This window comes from Tupaia chinensis, unplaced genomic scaffold (genome assembly GCF_000334495.1).
Source record: "Tupaia chinensis unplaced genomic scaffold, TupChi_1.0 Scaffold000257_1, whole genome shotgun sequence".
In the NCBI taxonomy this organism is placed as follows: domain Eukaryota; kingdom Metazoa; phylum Chordata; class Mammalia; order Scandentia; family Tupaiidae; genus Tupaia; species Tupaia belangeri.
The window spans coordinates 3,364,325-3,387,282 of NW_006159737.1; the positions used below are offsets into that span (position 1 = coordinate 3,364,325).

General features: G+C 38.9%; 1 protein-coding gene across 1 annotated transcript in view; it reads left to right on the top strand.

Annotated features, from left to right (window-relative positions):
- Positions 1-22,958, top strand: part of AASS (aminoadipate-semialdehyde synthase) — a 74,413-nt gene that overhangs the window by 13,131 nt on the left and 38,324 nt on the right. The window contains exons 3-8 of the mRNA XM_006149214.3: positions 1,938-2,114; positions 5,763-5,847; positions 17,714-17,781; positions 17,881-18,027; positions 19,529-19,607; positions 19,731-19,858. Of these exons, the coding sequence (XP_006149276.1) occupies positions 1,938-2,114; positions 5,763-5,847; positions 17,714-17,781; positions 17,881-18,027; positions 19,529-19,607; positions 19,731-19,858 (684 nt within the window). The remainder of the gene's footprint in view (positions 1-1,937; positions 2,115-5,762; positions 5,848-17,713; positions 17,782-17,880; positions 18,028-19,528; positions 19,608-19,730; positions 19,859-22,958) is intronic.

Consider the following 22,958-nt stretch of genomic DNA (forward strand, 5'->3'; position numbering starts at 1 on the left):
GGAATGGTTGAGGAGGCTCCCAAGAGCATGCTCCATTGTAGAAGTACCTTCTTCTTTTTGAAATTACTGAGTCACCTGTGGGGTGATATTTTGAGACCTGTGAAGTTCTTGCTCTTCAGCAGCTTTCAGTTAGTGATCTTAGCATCCATTGATAATCTTTGCTTGAATAAGTTTTTATGTGATGGTTGCAAAATGACAATTATCTGACTTTATCACTTCTGTAAGTGTATTTTCTGGCATTCTTTTCTTTAAACTGGAATATCTTATTTAATGTATTTTAACCTGATTTTCTCTTTATCATGTGCTCTCACTAGTGAGAGAGAGGAAGCCTCTCTCCCAATGGAGGAATGGTGACTTTGTAACCCATTAGTTTCTATTTCTCTACCCCATCAGAATTTTGGGCATGTATGCACACCCACCAGGTGTGTTTCTGAAGCTGCCAGGGCTAGGATTCTGCAGTTGACATATGGGATCCAGCCTCTGATGTACTGTAGTAACAAGCTGTCCCCGATGGCAGTTTTTAGAAAAGAAATGCCCTTCGTGTTTCCCTTTTCATTTGCTCTTTTGAGTGTCATTATGGAAACCTGGGGCGTTTTAATTCACTCCATTGTCATGAGGGAGACTCCAATTGCAGTCGAGCATAGAAGATCTGGCTCCCCCCACATAGTGCTCAGCTGCAGTGCTGTGGAGCCACCCCTTCCACGCCTCTTGCCCATGTTGGCTTCTTGTATTTTTCTATTTCCATCTACCCAAATCCCACCCAGCTTTTTAGGTTAACTTAAATCTCTAGAGCTTTTTGATCATCCTGCCCAGAAACTATCTCAATATCCATTAAACTAATATATCACTTAGATTCTGCTGATCATAAGGTTTTTTTCAAATTCAGTCTCTTTTCCTGTGTTCCTGGGTTCTTTTTTATATTACATCTTAGGAGTTCCTTTTTTTAAAAGAAATTACTTTATTTTTAACTTTATTTATCAGTTTATTACTTTGACCAGAGAGGGACAGAGCAAGACAGTGAGAGCGAGACAAAGAAGTGAGAAAGTGAGCCTCCAGGTCCAGGACTCGAACTGTGGTTGTTCATGTGGGATTCCAGCACCCTTAATCACCACACCACCTGCTGGCCCCTTACGAGTTCCTTTACAGGAGGGATCTTGTCTGTGTTTCTTTGCATCTTATCACCTTGTCTCTAGCACAGTCCACTGGTACAGATTATAATAGTAATAGGTACCAATGGAATATAAAAAAAAAGAAAAAAAATCTTAGAAGTATGTTTCCTCTTGGGAACCAGCAGTTAGCGTAATGGCTATGTCACTGGACTCCCACATAGTCGACCGCGGTTCGCGTCCCGGACCCGGTGGCTTAGAACTCATGCCGGGCACGTGTGTGTGCGTTCCCAAGATCCCGAGAGGAGAATGGAGAAGGGATTGCAGCGTGACCATCCCCCCTGGGGAGTGATTTCTCGCTTTCTGTCTCTCTGTCTCTCTCAGTCTGTCTGGCGAGCGCACGCGCCCTATAGCGAAAACCTCTCAAAAAAAAAAAAGTATGTTTCCTCTTTTAAAAAATTTAACTGAGTAACTCATCACCATTTAGTATTTAATATTTCAATGCATTTTTGGTCCAAAGCATATGTACTTTACCACAAGCAATTTAAACATACATGTCCCGCAAGCAATTTAAACATACATGTGACATGTACGTTTAAAATGCTTGTGGTAATAGTTATAACCAATCTACAACTTCCCTTAAATATGTGATTCATTTTCCATTTTTTGGCTACAAAAATGGAACAGTACAAATATTAGAAGTACTTGTTCTCATATTTGTTCTAATCTATATCAGTTTTATTCCTTCAACAGTTTGTGTATTGATTTGTTGTTCTTTTTTAAATTATTCTCCCAAATCAGTAGAAAAACTAACCAAAATTACATTACCAGGAATATGTCAAAGCTGGTGGCATTCTCCAGGAGGATATTTCTGAAGCTTGTTTAATTTTGGGAGTTAAAAGACCTCCAGAGGAAAAGTTAATGCCCAGGAAGACGTACGCCTTCTTTTCCCACACGATTAAAGCTCAGGAGGCCAACATGGGCTTGTTGGATGAGATTCTAAAACAGGTAATTAGTGATCAATATTTATAACTGTTAACAGAAAAATTTAGTATTTTTAAACTTTTAATTCTTGAGTGAAGTTTTACTTGTAGGATATGCATATTTATCTCAACAGGAAATGTGATGTATGAGTTAGTGCCTAGTTATGCTGCTCTTTAGGGATTTTCTGTGTGTTGGAGCTTATAAGAAGAATAAAACATGTTTTAGTTCTTTTATATTCTAAAATAGAATATGACAAAAGTCTTATCCCTAAATGATTACTATTTATAAATCAAATTGTGCAGAAACGACCAAACAGATTTTTTTTTTTTTTTTGAGAAGTTTTTGCTATAGGGTGCATGCGCTTGCCAGAGAGATAAAGAGAGACAGAGAGACAGAAAGCGAGAAATCACCCCCCAGGGGGATGGCCACGCCGCAATCCCTTCTCCTCCATTCTCCTCTCGGGATCTTGGGCACGCACACACACGCGCCCAGTGTGAGTTTTAAGCCACCGAGTCCGGGACGCGAATCTTGGTCGACTACATGGGAGCCCAGCTGTTATGCCAACTGCTGGTCCCAACCAAACAGAATTTTAGAAAAGAACATCACGAATCATGTAATCTGTCCTAATTTCTCATATGGAACCCAGAGAAGAGAAGTGACTTGACTGATGTTGCACAGCTCTGCAGTGCCAGAACTAGACTGGAGATGAGTTTGACACTTACTAAAGTTTATAAGAAAAAAACATTTTTTTTTGGAGATATAAATACTGTAGAAAAACTAGCAGGCTACAAATTAGAACAGTAACATGTACTAATTGAATCCCAAAAGTCAGGATATTATTTCAAAAAAATTTTCTGTAATATGCCTGTCTCTGTTCACTACAATAAAAGAGCAAAATGGTAAATTATTTCTGTCTTCTTAGAGCTTTCATTTTAGTGGAAAAAAGCAAATGAGAAATAAATAAGACAGGGACCAGTAGGTGGCATGGTGGTTAAGGTGCTGGACTCCCACATGGCCAACTGCAGTTTGAGTGTCAGATCTGGTGACTTGCCTTCTCACTCTCCCTCTCTCTCTGTCTGTCTCTCTCTGGTGGAATTGAACAATAATAATACATAAATAAAATTAAAAATAAATAAATAAATAAGACATACATCACTTGGTGATAGCATCATGGAGATAAATATAATGCTGACTTAGAAAGTGCTGGGCATTAGGGGAGGTGACAATGCTAGTTTAAATAGGGTCCAGCAGTTAGCGTAATGGCTATGTCACTGGACTCCCATGTAGTCTACTGTGGTTTGCATCCTGGATCCGGTGGCTTAAAACTCACACTGGGCACGTGTGCGTGCGTGCCCAAGATCCCGAGAGGAGAATGGAGGAGAAGGGATTGCGGCATGGCCATCCCCCCTGGGGGGTGATTTCTCGCTTTCTGTCTCTCTGTCTCTCTCTCTCTGTCTGGCGAGCGCATGTGCCCTATAGCAAAAACCTCTCAAAAAAAAAAAAAAAGTAAAAATAGGGTAGCTAGGGAGGATCATTGTTAGGATGGCATTTAAGCAATAATCTAAAGAAGGTGAAGGACTAAGCCATTTCTCAGCCAGTTTGAGAGCCATTTTGAGCAGAGTTAGGGTAGATTACCTTCTAAAATGCTTATTCTGTCTGTTGTATGCATAATAGTTGGAGGTTGGAGGAGAAAGCAAAGTTGATAAGACTGTTAGTTTAGGTCAGTGTAGACTCCCAGCCACAAATGATGCTGATCTGTGCATATTGGTGGAAATGGAGGTTGTGATACAAGAACAAACTGGCTGTATTTTAGAGTGAATCCTATAGGAGTCACTGGTGAAATAGAAGGCAAAATATGAAAAAAGGAGAGAAGTCAATGATGATTCCAAGCTTTTGATCTGAGCATCTCACTCCAAAGGATCCTGTTCTATAGTCAATAAACCCCGTTATATATCACCATCCCTTGCTAATTCAGCCTATCTACCACCATCCCTGAAGAGGAAAAATAATAAGCTCAACTAACTACATACAAAAGTTAGGTCAAGATGTAGTCTATGGGATGGAAAACAATGGACTACATTTGCTAACATAGAAAAATACTTCACGTTAACTTCTATGAAACTTAGAAGTTCAAGGAAGACTTAGCAGTAAATTGAGAACAGAAGAAGTCGCCATAGATTGTGATGTTGTTATTGAAAGAGGAGCAGGCTTGAACGAGAAGGTCAAGAGTTGAGTTGAGGAACCTTTGAGTTTACTGTGACATTGTGGATTTAAGAGCAGAAGCTAAGTTGGCTTTTGGATGTAAGGCTGAAGCCCAAGAGGGCAGTTCCTGACACACGTTTTGTAGTTGTCAGAGACTAGAGGGGCTCTAAACCTGTGAGATGGGATGAGTGTATAGAGTAAGTGTAGATAAAGAAGTTGTCCAAGGTGCACGTTCTGGGGGAAGGATGTTAGAGCATTAGAATCTGAGTCTAGGGTAGAGAAAAGGAGAGCTCACAAACAATAAAAGCAATGGAGAAAAAATATATTTTATATCAGAGTACAGAATACTTTCCTATTAATTGTAGATACATGATAGACCTGGGCAGTAGTTAATTTTCAGTGTTTTGAAGAACTTATTCAAAAGTAATTAATGGAAATAATATTATAAGTAGGATGTTTCATCTTAACAGGTCAACTCTTTTAAAAATACTTTGGGAATTTTTTCTTTTTTTTTTTTTTATGCACTTCATTTGTTACCAGAAAATTAATAAAGACAGATGCAACAGGGCTGCTTTTGGGCAGCATTTTGTAACTGAGTACTTGAAATTGGATGGATGAATGTGAAACATTCTTAAATTCATGAACATGATAAGTCTATGATCTTTGAGAAAATAAAATGATTATTTAAAACATTCTATAATTACAATGCATCAATAACATTCAAACATGAATTAATAAGGCTTTCCCAAGAGAGAGGAAAGGTTTCCAAGAAATGTGTTTCTACTGAAAGTGAGGAAAAGAAGGGCAGGTAGTATGTACTTCTTCTTCTTCTGTTTAAAAATATTTATTTATTTATTTAATTCCATTTGTTATTATTATGTTTTAATTTGACCAGAGAGAGAGAGAGAGAGAGAGAGAAAGCAAGAAAACAAGCTGCCTGGTCTGGGACTCAAACTATGTTCGGCCATGTGAGAGTCCAGTGTCCCAACCACCATGCCTCCTGCTGGCTCCAATAGGTACTGCTTTTAAATGAAGTTTGCCTATAAAGGGATGTAGAAGGATTAGTTTTACACTGAGGGATTAGTCTCAGAAGGGATCTTTTTTATTGGAGACCAGAGAAAGGATGTGAGGACAAATTAGGCTGTAGACGTATTTGTAGATGATGCTGTGTGGCTTGGGTGGCCAAAAAGCTAGAAGGAATCCTGCCTTTACTATTTCATTGGCTACCATTAAGAGGCATTTAGTCCCTGCAAGGACTATCCTTTCTTCTCTAGTTACGAACCCACAGTTGGTTTGTGGCCTGACACTTTGTAAATATCTCTTGGTATATCTGATGGTAACTTAAGCTAGCAAGTCAAGACATATTTAAGAGAAAAGAAATGTGAACCATGTACTTGCTTTTATATGTTCTCTACTCATTTCAATTAAGCTGGATAGGTCTGGTTTTGAAAATTTTCATTGTTTCTTCAGGAAATACGACTTATTGATTATGAGAAAATGGTGGATCATAGAGGAACACGGGTAGTGGCATTTGGACAGTGGGCAGGTGTGGCAGGTAAGTATGCTAAGGCTTTTATATCACCCATTTTCTTTCTTTTTTTCTTTCTTTTTTGAGAGGTTTTTTAGCTATAGGGCATGTGTGCTTGCCAGACAGACAGAGAGAGACAGAGAGATAGAAAGCAGGAAATTACCCCCCAGGGGAGATGGCCACGCTGCAATCCCTTCTTCTCCATTCTCCTCTCGGGATCTTGGGCACGCACGTACACTTGCCCGGCGTGAGTTTTAAGCCACTGGGTCCAGGACTTGAACCGCAGTCGATTACATGGGAGCCCAGCGACATAGCCATTACACAAACTGCTGGTCCCTACATCACCCACTTTCTAAATTTGCTTAGAGAGTGACTGGATTTTCTCTTTTCAGTGGCAAGAGGATGGGAATATTTAGTCCCGCTGATAAAAATTAAAATGGGAATATGTTGAAGGGTAATCAGATATCAGACCATTAAAGCAGGACAATAAATTGTCAAAATAGTTTATGATAAAAATTAAAAAGAAAAAGGACAAGGAGATACATAATAACTACAAAGGGTCTCTGGCTTTTTAGGTAGTTCCATTGGAGAGCTCAGTTTAGTAATGAGACATGGGGAAGTAGAAGACAGAGAAAAAGAAAACAATGAACAAGGTACAGGGACAGGAACTGAGAGAGGAACAGTTAGACAGGACAAGTGCTGGACTTTGAGAAAAAAAACTCTATGATTTTTGTCTTAGCTAGTACTTTGAACCTCATTTAGTTGCAAAACACTACAATATGCTACAGCTCCCTAGCACGTTAGACTGCCTAACTGTCTTACAAGAAAGGTATTTTGGCATCGTTTGGCCTTGGTAGGTAAAAGTGGAAGATTCCTCATTGTGGTTTTTGTCACTGCTATTTCATCTTGACCATTCCGCCTTCCCATCCTTGGGATTACATTTTTATTCAACTGCATTTACCATAAAGTATAGTTGTTAGTATCATGTTATTAGTTGTGTAAAAAATAAAATTATTGGGAACCAGCAGTTAGCGTAATGGCTATGTCACTGGACTCCCATGTAGTCGACCGCGGTTCGCGTCCCGGACCTGGTGGCTTAAAACTCACATCGGGCGCGTGTGTGTGCGTGCCCAAGATCCCGAGAAGAGAATGGAGAAGGGATTGCGGCGTGACCATCCCCCCTGGGGGGTGATTTCTCGCTTTCTGTCTCTATGTCTCTCTCTGTCTGGCGAGTGCATGCGCCCTATAGTGAAAACCTCTCCAATAAATAAATAAATAAATAAATAAATAAATAAAATTATTTGGAATCCTAAAATAATTTTTACAGATTTACGCTCCTTCTTTTTCTACGGTTCGTTTAAAAATTCCCAGTCAAATATTTTGGAAAAATCTTGAAAATATGACATACTTTTAGAAATGAACCATATTAGGGGACCAGTGGATGGCATAATGATTACATCACTGGACTCCCATGTAGTAGACCGTGGTTTGAGTTCCAGACCTGGTGGCCTAAAACTCATGCTGAGATGTGTGTGCGTGTGTGTCCAAAATCCTGAGAGGAGAGCAGAGGAGTAGGGATTGCAGCATGGTCATCCCCCTGGGCATTGGTTTCTCACTTTCTGTCTCTCTGACTCTCAGGTGGGCACATGTGCCCTATAGCAAAAGCCTCTTAAAGAAAAAAAAGGAAATGAATCATATTAGAAAAGTTATGAATTTTACCCTAATATAACACCCTAATCCACTTGCATCTGAAATAGTAAAGAAATCTAATACACATAGTTAGATAGAAAAAACCAGTTCAAGAGTTCTATTGAATAGCATGGTGTACAGCAAAATTTGAAGTTCATGAAATTCTTTTCACTTAAAATCAAGTGATATAGTTAACGACAACATACTATATTCTTTTTTTTAAAATTTTTTTTTAAAGTTTTTGCTATAGGGCGCGTGCGCTCGCCAGCAGACAGAGAGACAGAGAGATAGAAAGTGAGAAATCACCCGCCAGGGAGGATGGCCACGCTGCAATCCTTTCTCCTCCATTCTCTTCTCGGGATCTTCGGTACGCACGCACATGCGCCCGGCGTGAGTTTTAAGCCACCAGGTCCGGGACTCAAACCATGGTCGACTTCATGGGAGTCGAGCAACATAGCCATTACACTAACTGCTGGTCCCAACATACTATAGTCTTAAAAAATGCTAAAAGGGTGGATGCTAAGTGTTCTACCCACATATATAATAATGATGTGAGATCATTTATTTGCTAAATAGATAGATATAATTATTCCATAGTGTGTGTATATGTATTTTTATTTTTCTAAATTGCCAGAGGGCATTGCATTCATCAGACAGAGAGAGAGGGGAAGAGAGAGAACAAAAAAGCAGCCCCTAATAGCGTGATCATACCATAATATTCTTCCCCTCGTTTCTCCGTCCCATTAAGATTTTGGACATGCACATGTGCCTGGCGTGTTTTTCAAACTGCTGGGGCCAAGATTCAAACTGTAGTTGTCCATATGGGGTCCAACTCCTAATGCACAGTGCTTAACCACCACACTGTGGAGTCAGCCCAGTGTATATATATTTCAGTACATCATCTTGTACATGATAAATACATAAAATTTCATGTCAGTTTAAAAAATAAATACACTGGGGGCCAGCAGGTGGGACTGGATGCCCACATAATCAACTGCAGTTTGAGTCCCAGACCTGGCGGCATGAAAAACACACCAGACCCTGTGCATGTGTGCCTAAAATCCAAGGAGGAGCATGAAGGAGAAGGAATTGCAGCGTAGCCATCTTTCTCACTTTTCCTCTCCCCATCTCTATCTGTCTCTCTCCAGCACATGCCCTATGGCAAAAACCTTAAACATAAATAAATGAATAAATAAATAACTACATAAAAAAACCTAAATCTATACAAACTTGAAGCTTATAAAATTCTTTGCACTTAAAATCAATTCATGTTTCCTTTTTAAGAAAGAATTATTTTATTTAACTTTATTTATGTATTTATTTTAATTTGACCAGAAAGGAAGAGAGAGAGAGAGAGAGTGAGAAATCTGCCAGCTGGGACTTGAACCGTGGTCAGTCATGTGGGAGTCCAGCATCCTTAACCACCATGCCAACTGCAGGCCCTAATTCATGTTTTTAATATTAACCCCAATCTTAAAACTTGCCTCACATAAATAATCTCTATTCAAGTATCATAAAATTAAACTTCTTAATATGGAAGGAATGATGGCTGTGGTTCCCAGGACTCACACAGATGGGGATTTTGTTTATCTGGAGAGAATGAATTCATCAGAGAACTAAGTTGATTCACTCAGAAGTCACTGCACTCAGAAGGAGTGCACATTTGTGAATAGAATGTGTCTCTTGCTCTTAGAAAAGTATTCAGACAAGTAAACGCACAAGCACAATGTGAAGCTAATCGCTATAGGAAGGCATTTGAGTGGACTTGGCTGCTAGAGAAGCTTCTTTTAAAAGTGCTTTAAAAAAGAAGCTGAGATCCAAAGAGTGATTAAACACTGTTCAAGATTCGAGGGAGAGGGAGAGGAGAAGTGTGCAAAGCCCAAAGGGGAGAGAGGAGAAAGAATAATTTTGAGAAGTAGAAATCAGTTCAGTATACTTACAGTGTAGACACAGAGAGGGGTATAGGGCTTTGAGACATTTTTGAAATGTAGAATTCATGGGCTCTAGTGATTGGCTGGAGGTAGAACTGAGGGGGTCACTAGTAAGGTGAGTCCCAAGGTAGTACCTTGGACAGTGGTTCAGTTCTGGTACCTACAGAATAGAAAAAGAATTTAGAAGAAGATAGCAAATGAGATTAGCATAGGGGAAAATATTCATAGAGTATAAGCTAATTTGCTGTAGTGAAGAGACCCCATAAAACAGTAGCTCAAGTAAGACATCCCAAGGTGAGAGGTCTAGGGAAGCTCTGCTGTTGTCAGTATGTGGCTTTCAGTTCCAAGGTGGCCATTCTATTGTTGCTATTTCCTTGTCAGTGTGAAAAAAAAAAAAATGTGGAGGCCAGCGGCTTCCTCTTTTCTTTTCTTTTCTTTTTTTCTTTTCTTTTCTTTTCTTTTCTTTTCTTTTCTTTTCTTTTCTTTTCTTTTCTTTTCTTTTCTTTTCTTTTCATTTCATTTCATTTCATTTCATTTCATTTCATTTCATTTCATTTTCTTCCATACATTCAATCACATCATTGTTTGTTTTACAAAATGGGTATTTCAACAGGTGAACATTTCTCCCTAGTACTGTTGATAAAACTACGCAGCTTCCTTTTAAAGGAATTCGAACATATCAATTCTGCTCACACTCAGTGGTTAAAATTGATTGAGAAGTGTAATCCACAGCTGGGCAACATATGTCCAGCTTAATCCATGTGGTCTGCTTCTATTTATGAAGGATTAATAGGATCCAGGCTTCATATGTGCCCTAAATAATGATATAATTGGATGAGGTATGTAAAATAACGTTGTCAGACATAGGATAAGAGGCAATACAGGACTGTGATCCCAGAGAGATGGGAAATACATGAGGTGAGTTCTATGAGCACCCTGGCTTTCTACCCGGAGAAATTTCTGGAGAGTGTGGGTATGGAAAGGTGACATGAAGCCTAGTGGACTTTTTGAGTTGAGGAGACACAGATAGGACCTGGGGAGCCTGAAGTGACTAGAGTTGGCAATATATGGCACCAAACAGGAAGGAGCAATGCAGAAATAACTTTCCAGAAATATGTTAGGGGTCCTGTTGAGAGGAAGGTGGAAATTGATGAGCGTGCTGAAGGAGAGATTTGAGGGAAGAACAATTACCAGGGAACTCCATGCCAAATGGTTCCCAGAGTTTGTCCCATTGGCCAGAGTGGAGAGATTTCACTAAAGACATGGGATACTGAGGAAAGACCTAAACACCGCAGCTTATCGAGCTCTTAAGAAAGACTACTCTGAACTCAACTTTATAAGCTTGAAAATGAGCCTTAAAGCCTGAGAGAGATGGAATTAGCAGATAAGGTAACCAAAACAGCTGTCCTAGATATTTAATGTGTTCAAGTTTGAAATGAAAACCTGAGCTAAATGAGGAGAGGCTTAGAGTGGATCTCTCCCCATCTATCTATATCTATCATCTATCATTTCTCATCTGCATACCTTCCATCCCAATAGATGCTGCAGAAGGAAACCTGGGAATCTAGAGGCTCTGGAGCACCTTTGTCATTTCTTCTTTCTAGATTCGCTTCTATTGCTGATTTATGTCCAGGTTAATTTTGTGTGTTTGTTTTTGTTTTGTTTTGTTTTTGCAACACACATAATTTTGTTTCGAGACACATCATTTTCTATTGGTTGCCAGACATTGCTTGTATTAGATTGTCAATTGTTAGATTTTACTGTTTACTCTTAGGAGAGCTGGGGTTTGCACTGGTAGGCAATTGCTTGTGAATTAGGCTGATCCTTTCAAGTTTGTTTTTCTTCCTTCTTTTCTTCCTTCTTTCTTTATGGGATCTTTTATTTATTTATTTTTTTGAGAAGTTTTTTTTGCTATAAGGTGCGTGTGCTTCTTTGAAAGACAGAGAAAGACAGAGAGACAGAGAGACAGAAAGTGAGAAATCACCAAATCACCTCCCAAGGGGGATGGCCACGCTGCAATCCCTTCTCCTCCATTCTTCGCTCGGGATCTTGGGCATGCACGCACATGCTCCTGGCATGAGTTTAGTGAGTTTAAGTAACTGGGTCCGGGACTTGAACCACGGTCGACTACGTGGGAGTTCGGCGACATAGCCATTATGCTAACTGCTGGTTCCTCTTTATGATATCTTAAATATACCATGAGGGAGCTTCAAACAGTTCATGAAAAAAGTGAGTGAAAGTATGAGTTCATTTTGGTATAAGAAATTTGAAATCCATGTGTAGTTCTTTTCATAATATGTATGTTCCATAATTTTTTTTGAAAATCTTTCATATGTAATCACCACTGTTCACTGAACTTCTGTAATTTTTTTCCCTCATTCTTTTGTCTTTCTATGCTTACTTTTGGTTAGTTTCTATTTCAATGAGGGCAGAGGAAAAAACACATTTTATAAAAGGTTAAAATTTTCCCAGATTTTGATGAAAATGATAAATCCATAGATAAATGAAGTTCAATAAACCTCAGGCCAAAAAAAGACAAAAACCAAAAAGAACTATAAAGAAAACTACACTAGAAATATAATAATTATCTTGAGAATAATGAGTTATTTTTAAAAAGGAAAAGCAACAAATGAGGAAAAGCACATTGTTATGTGTGAAGGAACAAAGATAAGAAACCTTATAGAGTTCGAGTCAGAGAGAGTTCAACACAGAAGGAAATAGAACAACACCATTGAAAAACTGAAAGAAAAAGAGAACCAAGAGTCCTATGTAGAGAGTCAACATAGAATTCCATGTATACAATATTTTTTTTAAAATATATTGGTTCTCAAGTGACATCTTTCCAAAATATAAATATGAAACCAATACCCTTCTGTCAAATGAAAACTGAGACGATTTACTGCTATAGAAAAAATATTAAAGTCCTTTGGGCAGAAGGAAATGAAACCAACTGGAAACATGAATTTAGTTAAAGGAATAAAGAACACTAGATATAGAAATAAAGAACGTTAATCTGGGACCAGTAGTTAGGGTAATGGCTGTGGACTGGACTCCCGTGTAGTCAACTGTGGTTCGAGTCCCAGACCTGGTGGCTTAAACTCACGCAGGGCACATATGTGTGTGTGTGCCCAAGATCCCGAGAGGAGAATGGAGGAGAAGGAATTGCGGCGTGGCCATTCTTCCTAGGGGGTGATTTCTCGCTTTCTGTCGCTCTGTCTCTCTCTGTCTTTTGGGCGAGCGCACGTGCCCTATAGCAAAAACCTGTCCAAAAAAAAAAAAAAAAACCCACATTAATCTAATTGAAAGAATAAAAAAACACTAGAAAAGAAACACTAGAAATAAAGAATACTAAAAAATGTAAATAAGATAGAAGTTATTCTAGCCAATGCTAACGTTTTTCTTTAATGGCGTGGTGGTTAAGGTGCTGGACTCCCACATAGCTGACTATGGTTTCAGTCCTGGACCTGGCAGCTTGCTTTCTTGTTACCCTCTATCTCCTCCCCAGCTCCATCTCTCTACGGTCTGCACATATGCCCTGTAGCAAATTTAAAAAAAAAAAGATAAATAATAAAATTCAGTAATTCCTTTTAAAAATGTATTTATTCAATATCATTTGTTGTAATTATTTTTTAATTTGACCAGAGAGAAAACGTGAAAGTAAGAAAGCAAGTTGCCAGGTCCAAGGTGTAAACTGTGATTGACCATGTGGGTGTCCAGCGCTTTGACTACCATGCTTTAAATAATTAATTCTTAAAAAAAAAAATTTCTTTAAAATATAATTGTTAGCTAAAAATAACAGTTGTGACATTTATAACATACGTAAAAGTAAAACATACCACCAGTAGCACAAAGGACAGGAGAATGGAGATAGAAACACACTTCTTTTGTAAGGCTCATTTATTATACTTGAGGTGGCATAACGTTATTTAATAGCTGGGTATGATAAGTTAAAAATACACTATGTAATCTAGGATAATCACTAAAAACAAATCAAGGTACCAAAATAAGCCAATAGCGAAGTTAAAACGTAATACTAAAAAATACACGATTCATGCAGAAATAGGGGAAAAAGTGGAAAACAGGAACAAAGGAAGAATAGGACAAGATGAACACAACAATACGATACCTATAAAGTCAAAGATATCAGTAGTTATATTAATGGCCTGAAGAACTCCTATTATTAAAAGGGCAAAAAGGCAAGACTCAACTATATTCTATTTATAAAGAGTCCACTTTAGAAATAAAGACACAAGTAAGTTAAGGAGGAAAAAAATGATATAGAAAGATATGCCATGTAAACACTCATAAGTAGCAAGCCAGAGCAGCTAAATCAATGTCAGACAAAGTAGGGTTCAGAACAGAGACGATTACCTAGTATCAGGAAAGCTATTTCCAAGACCAGGGATCGGTTCTCTGCAAGTGCATCGTGGTTCAAATGTGTATATATCGATAAACTAAGCTTCCAAATACAAAAATGAAGGACCAGCCCGTGGAATGGTGGTTAAGTGGCAGGATCCCAGTTAACCCAATGTGTGGTTTGAGTCCTAGACTCAGAGGCTTGAGAAACATGCTGGGCACATGTGCATGCATGCCCAAAATCCTGAGAGGAGAATGGAGGAGAAGGGATTGTGATGTGGCCATCCCTTCTGGTGGGTGCTTTCTTAATTTCCCTCTCTCTCTTTGTCTCTCTCTCTGGTGAGTGCACATGCTCTATAGTAAAAAATAAAATAAAAATACAAGAAACAAAACTGAATGACTTCAAAGAAAAAAAGACTAAATTAATCCCCTACTATATTTGGAAATTAAACATGCTTTCTTTCTCCTGTAATTATGAGAACAAGCAGACAGAAAATTTGTAGTGACATAGGACACTTAAAAATTATCCACCAGCTAGATTTTGTTAACTGTTTTGATCACTTGAGCCACAACTGCAGTATAGAGATTCCTTTCAAGTCACGAGGAACATTCACCCAAACAGACCATATTCTGGATCACAAAAAAATTCTCAATAAATTTAAAAGGTTTGAAATCATATAGTATGTCCTTTGACTGTAATAAAATTGACCCAGAAATTATAACAGAAAGATATCTGGAAAATTTCCAAATATTGGAAGATAATGAGTGTGTTTTTGAATGTCCCATGGATTAAGAAGAAATCAGAAAAAATATTTTTAATTGAATGAAATTTAAAATGCAGCATTCAAAGTAAATAAGTTGTAGAGAAAGTAATACCTAAAAGGAATTATAGGATTATTAACATAGATATTTTTAATATATATATTTTATTTTAATTTTTTAATACATTCAATCACATTTTTTTGAGAGGTTTTTGCTATAGGGTGCATGTTCTTACCAGAAAGACAGAGAGAGACAGAGAGACAGAAAGTAAGAAGTCACCCCCCAAAAAGAATGGCCACACAGCAATCCCTTCTCCTACATTTTCCTCTCAGGATTTTGGGCACATATGCACACATGCCCTGTGTGAGTTTTAAGCCACTGGGTTCGGGACTTGAACTGTGGTTGGCTACATGGGAGTTAAGCGACGTAGCCATTATGCCATCTGCTGGTCCCCCAACATGAACACATTTAAAGAAAGTTCTCAATTTAATAATCTGAGCTTCCACCTTCAGAAGTAGTGCTGGTCTTATAGCCTAGTGGTCAAGGAAGTCAGATCATGCATGCCTGACTGGTTTGAATCTCACTGAGCTCAAAAGCACATTGAGCACATACATGTACATGAATAGCCAAAATCCAAGATGGAAAAATGGAGGAAAGGGATTGCAGTGTGACTATGCTCACTTAGAGGGTGCTTTCTGCTCCCTCTCTATCTCTCTGGTGAGTACATATTCCCCTTTGCAATTAAAAAATGAAGAAGGAGGATGAGTAGGAGGAGGGGTGAGGGAGGAAATGAAGGAGAAAGTAGGCTTAAAGCCAAGTACAAGGAAGAAATAATAAAGATAGAAGGTAAAATAAATGAAATCAAAACAGGAAAACAATAGAGAAAAATCAATAAAATTAAAGCTGGTGCTTTTAGAGATGATACTCTTTACTAATAAGGAAAACAAGAGGAAACCTCACAACAGGTCTTATAAATATTAAAAGGACAAGGGAATATTATGAATAAGCCAATAAAATTTGACAACCTTGCTGAATGAGGCACATCCTTGAAAGATACTAATTACCAAAACCAATTCAAGGAAAAAGAGAAAAACTCGAATATTTAAGCACATATTTTTCTACTTATAAGCATTTATTGGAGGAAATACAATTTTTTTCTTTTCTTTGACTAGAGGTTGCATATACTCACCAGAGAGAGACAGAGAGATAGAAAGAGAGAAGGGAGAAAGCACCCTCCATGGGGAATGGTAATGCTGCAATCCTGTCTACTCCATCTCACCTACTTTCGGGATTTTAGGCACTCATCAACACATGTCCAGCATATTTTTCGAGCCACCATGCCCAGGATTCAAACTGGGCAATTGGCCATACAAAATCCAGCTACCTTAACCATTAGGCCACAAAACCTACCCAAAGTGCAGTATTTTATGCAAAGAACTTCTTTTTAATAGCAGACCCATTCGTAACACGTAGAAACAACTACATGTCTATCAGCAGAGAAATGGGAAAATAAATTGTGGTATAAAAAGTTGTCCATAAAATGGAAAACTCTTCAGCAATAAAAAGAAACAAGTGATCAATACACATGAAATATATATAAATCTAAAAAAAAAAAGCGCATATGTTTAGAATTTTATTTGTATGAAACTACAGAAGCACGGAATATATACAGAGAATTGTCAGTAGTTGTCTGGGACCAGGGACTGGTGGAAATATTCTGTTTCTCGATTAGGGTGATGGTAACAAAGGCATATGTATTTGTTAGTATTTATCAAACTATACATTTTGAGTTTTTTGAAGAATTATTTATATATATATTTAATTCCATTTGCCATTATTAATATATATTTTTTTCAAGTCAAACCAGTGAGAGAGAAAGTGAGAAAGGGAAAGTAAGGAAGCAAGCCGCCACATCCAGGACTGAAACCATGCTTGGCCATGTGGGAGTATAGTGTCTTAGCCATCATGACACTTGCCAACCCAAAACTATACCCTGTAAATTAGAATGTTTTATTGAAGATTGATTTTTTTAAATGACCTTGAAAAAATGATTTTAAAAAATGCAGCGGAGGGGTTAGCAGATGGCATAGCAGTTACATCCCTGAACTCCAACACAGCCGACTGTGGTTCAAGTACTTAACCTAGTGACTTAAAACTCACATCGGGCATGTGTGTGTGTGTGTGTGTGTGTGTGTGTGTGTGTGTGTGTGTATACAAGATCCCAGGAGGAGAATAGAGGAGAAGGGATTCAGTGTTGCCATCCCCCTCTTGGAGTGATTTTTCACTTTCTCTCTCACTGTCTCTGTCTCTCTCTGGTGAGCACACATGCTCTAAGGCAAAAACCTCTAAAAAAACCCAACCAACCAAACAAAAAAACTCAGTGTGAATGAGTGTATGGAGGACATCTATAAAGTTCTTTTCCTAAGAAGAAGGAGAAAATGGATGCTTTGCGCTTTGTTACAGGCATTGCTAAGTTTTATCTGTCTGACAGATACTCAAATTGACACAGAAAGTCATTGGCTAGGCTTTGAAACCAAAAGGTAAAATTCTGTATTGACAATAAGGCTTGGGGTCATCTACAGACAGACTGTCCTTAAAAGTTAGGGCTGGATAAGATGAGCTAGGGGAACAATGTATTAATAGATACTGAAGAGAATGGAGCCCAGGGGAGAATCTTGAGGGTGACTAATAGAGAAGGAATGTGCATGGGAGGAGGAGTCCACAGGAAAATGGAATGGAAAATTGGAAGTCAGGATGCTGAGGGAAGGGATTGTTTCAGCAAAGAAGTCTTTACTGCCAAATAATTCTGATGAGGAAGTCAGTATCTGAAAAGTGGTTACTGAGTTTAGTTATTTCACGGGTGGGGCCATTAGGTCAATGGTGACTTGGTTTCTTTCTTTTTTGGCACGAGAGAAATGGAGCTGTGTTTCAGTGTTGATAAGAATGTACCAGTAGAGAGGGACAGTGAAGGGAATAATTCTAGAGTGAACTCCTTAGGGAAGCCAGAAAGGTTAGGATATGGATTCAAGGTGCAGAGATTAACCTTAGACAGGAAGAGAGACACTACAGGATCAAGCAGGTTGTGGAATGGGCAGAGGGAACCGCGTCAACTCCTTCCAACTAATGGTCTTTGTATTGGTCTAATTCTGCAATAGGAATGATCAACATTTTGCACGGAATGGGTTTAAGGCTCCTTGCTTTGGGACACCACACACCTTTTATGGTGAGAGATGTTTATTCTTTTGAAAATGCATATCACATTTTAAGAATCAATAAATGTCCTGGCTGGTGGATAACTGGAATCGTGTGTGCTTGCTTTCAGCACATTGGCATGGCTCATAACTACAGGAATAGCAGTCAGGCTGTGCAAGCCGTCCGTGATGCTGGCTATGAAATATCTCTGGGTTTGATGCCAAAGTCAATAGGGCCCTTAACATTTGTGTTCACAGGGACTGGTAACGTGTCCAAGGTAAATTCCATCTTTCTCTTTTGGTAAAGCAGTCTGAAACTGACTCTAACTTAAAGAATGTGGGCATTTTGCGGGCATTTAAAGAGAATGAATGGGCATTCTATTTATGATACTTGTCTTATATTTTTCTCATAGTGAGAAGCAATAATGATTCCAATGTTTTATTTATTTTTAGTTGATTCCAAACTACCAAATGCTTGGAATGCTACTCCTTCCCTCCCTCTTTTCCTTCCTTCCTTCCTTCCTTCCTTCCTTCCTTCCTTCCTTCCTTCCTGATTGGGGGAAAGGGGAGTAACTCATTGTTAATGGTGTATAGTTCTGTTCTTAGGGTTTCACTTTCACACTTTCACCACTGAGATGTCCTTAAGTTTGTTTTGTTTTGTTTTTGAGAAGTTTTTACTATAGGGCGCGTGCACTCGCCAGAGAGACAGAGAGAGACACAGAGACAGAAAGCGAGAAATCACCCCCCAGGGGCGATGGCCACGCCACAGTCCCTTCTCCTCCATTCTCCTCTCGGGATCTTGGGCACAGATGCACATGCGCCCGGCGTGAGTTTAAACCACTGGGTCCAAGACTCGAACCACGGTTGACTACATGGGAATCCAGTGACATAGCCATTACACTAACTGCTGGTCTTGAGATTTCCTTAAGTTTGGAACTGACCCCAGAATGTATTTTAAAATATTACTTGGAGTTTTGCCAATAAGATATCAGGAATATTTAATTAAAGACTGGAATTACTGCTTTTCTTTCTTGGAGTGGCTTTGAGAATGCATGTGCCCTGAGAAGTACAGAGAAACTTGTAATGGTAACATAAATATTTCTTCAGAGAAAATATTTTACAGGTAGGGTATCTCTGTATCATATTTTGAGGTAGGTATCTTATTTTTTTTTCTTTGTAGAAAATATAGTTTCCCCATTGTAAATAATTTCTGCAGTGGAGCAAACAGTAAACAGAAGTATTTTATTGGATTCTCACTTCTAAACAGTCTTGTAGATATTCTGAGTAACTTAAGTAAAAAAGTTAAGCTCCTTCTAATGCATGCTTTTCCAACTGGAATTAAAGCTAGTCTGCAGGGCCAACAGATGGCGGAGTGATTATGCTGCTGGACTGTGATTAGCATTCCCATCCCAGTGGCTTGAAACTTACATCAGATGCATGTGAGTGTCTGCCCAAGATCCTGCGAGGAGAATGGAGGAGAAGGGATTGCGGCATGGGCATTCCCCCTCGGTGGTCTTTTCTCACTTTCCCTCTCACTGTCTCTGTCTCTCTCTGTCTGGTGAGTGTATGCACCTTAAGGCAAAAACCTTTTTTTAAAAAAAAAACTAGTTTGCAGACTGCATGCAGGAAGCATATCTGCACCTCTGTGTTACAATTCTGTTTGCAGGGCAGGGCAAGTGGAGCTATGTAATTGTGGGGAGCAACAGCAGAATCTTTGCAGGAAACCATATCAATTCTTTTCCCATTGATTTTTTTCATTTTCCCATTCCTTACTTATAGGGAGCCCAGGAAATTTTTAATGAATTGCCCTGTGAGTATGTGGAACCCCATGAATTAAAAGAAGTTTCCCAAACCGGAGGTAAGGAGAAGGTATAACTGTTATCTTTGACTGTTTTTTAACAGTCTCTGTTTTATAATATTTTATCACCAAACAGCTTAATCATTTGTCACCCACTTTGCTAATTTCATTCTCCTCTGCAAGACCTCAGAAAAGTGTACGGGACGGTGTTAAGTCGTCATCATCATCTTGTCAGGAAAACAGATGGTGTATATGATCCTGTAGAGTATGACAAATATCCTGAGCGCTACATAAGTCGTTTTAATACCGATGTGAGTATCATATTCAGGTTTTGAGTTGGTTGCTAATGATATACTATAGTTAGGATGTTTTATAAGGAGAGAAGTGATGAATGTGCACATTAGTTAAAAGTTCCTTGTATTGAATTGTTCTGAGTCTTTTGGGTATTCCAAGTTGGACCCAGGCTTTTACCGTTGTTTGGAGTGTCCTCTGCTTACTGGTTGTGGTAGTCTTTGTGGGTATGCCCTTGGCTTCATTGTCTCTGGCTCTGGTTCTACTTCAGTTGTGTTTGTGCCCAATAGTGCTAAACTATTTCCTGTGAATAAGTGTTTTCTGTTCTTACCTTGCATTAGTCAGCACTGTTGGCAAAGTATAATGCCTAGGAGACTTGATCTCAACATAGCTTTATCCTTTCTATGGCCGTAAATTGCAGTCAAAAACCTCAGCTAGCTGCCTTGAAATGCATGCCAATGACAGGGTCCAGGGTGAAACAGTATAACTTGATAAGCACAGGCTTATTCCCGTTCTACAAAGAAGCTACTTACACATAAAATCTTTCTGACCTCATTTTATAAGAAAGGCAAGGGAACCAGCAGTTAGCGTAATGGCTATGTCGCTGGACTCCCACATAGTCGACTGCGGTTTGCGTCCCGGTCCTGGTGGCTTAAAACTCACACCAGGTGCGTGTACGTGCGTGCCCAAGATCCCGAGAGGAGAATGGAGGAGAAGGGATTGCGGCGTGACCATCCCCCATGGGGGGTGATTTCTCACTTTCTGTCTCTGTCTCTCTCTGTCTTTCTGGTGAGCGCACGTGCCCTATAGCGAAAATCTCTCCAAAAAAAAAAAAAGTAATATATGCAAAGATCTTGTAGTCATTGATCATGCAACCATCCATCTCAAAATAAACCAACAAACCAAACAATAAACACAACAAAAATGTATGCATTTATTGTGAAAATGAATGCTTTAAATAATTTTAAACATGAACAACATAGCCTTTTTAGATTCTGGTATGAAACGTAGCTGTTACATCATGATATAGACAAGAACGCTTACCATTGGCTTGAGAATGCTTGAGCTATTTGAGAAATACAAATCACAAAACTACTTTCCAGCTGAAAATTCTTGAATCTGGTCAAATCCACCCCTTCTTTTCCCCCAGTCACATAAATATTGGTGATTGGACACATCCGAAAACTTTTAGTAAAATTTTTAATGAATTGCCCTGTGAGTATGTGGAACCCCATGAATTAAAAGAAGTTTCCCAAACCGGAGGTAAGGAGAAGGTATAACTGTTATCTTTGACTGTTTTTTAACAGTCTCTGTTTTATAATATTTTATCACCAAACAGCTTAATCATTTGTCACCCACTTTGCTAATTTCATTCTCCTCTGCAAGACCTCAGAAAAGTGTACGGGACGGTGTTAAGTCGTCATCATCATCTTGTCAGGAAAACAGATGGTGTATATGATCCTGTAGAGTATGACAAATATCCTGAGCGCTACATAAGTCGTTTTAATACCGATGTGAGTATCATATTCAGGTTTTGAGTTGGTTGCTAATGATATACTATAGTTAGGATGTTTTATAAGGAGAGAAGTGATGAATGTGCACATTAGTTAAAAGTTCCTTGTATTGAATTGTTCTGAGTCTTTTGGGTATTCCAAGTTGGACCCAGGCTTTTACCGTTGTTTGGAGTGTCCTCTGCTTACTGGTTGTGGTAGTCTTTGTGGGTATGCCCTTGGCTTCATTGTCTCTGGCTCTGGTTCTACTTCAGTTGTGTTTGTGCCCAATAGTGCTAAACTATTTCCTGTGAATAAGTGTTTTCTGTTCTTACCTTGCATTAGTCAGCACTGTTGGCAAAGTATAATGCCTAGGAGACTTGATCTCAACATAGCTTTATCCTTTCTATGGCCGTAAATTGCAGTCAAAAACCTCAGCTAGCTGCCTTGAAATGCATGCCAATGACAGGGTCCAGGGTGAAACAGTATAACTTGATAAGCACAGGCTTATTCCCGTTCTACAAAGAAGCTACTTACACATAAAATCTTTCTGACCTCATTTTATAAGAAAGGCAAGGGAACCAGCAGTTAGCGTAATGGCTATGTCGCTGGACTCCCACATAGTCGACTGCGGTTTGCGTCCCGGTCCTGGTGGCTTAAAACTCACACCAGGTGCGTGTACGTGCGTGCCCAAGATCCCGAGAGGAGAATGGAGGAGAAGGGATTGCGGCGTGACCATCCCCCATGGGGGGTGATTTCTCACTTTCTGTCTCTGTCTCTCTCTGTCTTTCTGGTGAGCGCACGTGCCCTATAGCGAAAATCTCTCCAAAAAAAAAAAAAGTAATATATGCAAAGATCTTGTAGTCATTGATCATGCAACCATCCATCTCAAAATAAACCAACAAACCAAACAATAAACACAACAAAAATGTATGCATTTATTGTGAAAATGAATGCTTTAAATAATTTTAAACATGAACAACATAGCCTTTTTAGATTCTGGTATGAAACGTAGCTGTTACATCATGATATAGACAAGAACGCTTACCATTGGCTTGAGAATGCTTGAGCTATTTGAGAAATACAAATCACAAAACTAGTTTCCAGCTGAAAATTCTTGAATCTGGTCAAATCCACCCCTTCTTTTCCCCCAGTCACATAAATATTGGTGATTGGACACATCCGAAAACTTTTAGTAACCTAGTTACCATGTGTGCATGCGGGTAGCACATTTCTCCATGGAGCTTACAGATGTCTTGATTTAATCTTTACAGCATTCCTTTGAGGAATGAGGTACGTATTATCCCCATCTGGCAGGTAAGGAAAGCAGAGCCCAGAGATGTTGAGGTAGCATGATTTAGAGCATAGTCTGTGGTGGCTGAGCTGGAAATAGAGCGCTGGGTCATTTGACTTTGTCCTTACCTTTTGGTTTGCTATGTTTCCCTTTTTATTTGCTATGCAACATATTGGCAGCACAAAAATATTAATATGCTTATTATGTTCACATAGGAGGAGTCTTCAAAAAGTACAGGGAAAATACCCATGATGAAAAGAACTATGTATGAATTAAACATTTTTTTTTTGCATCGAATAAATGTACATGTTAAATCCATTTTCTACAAACTTTTTG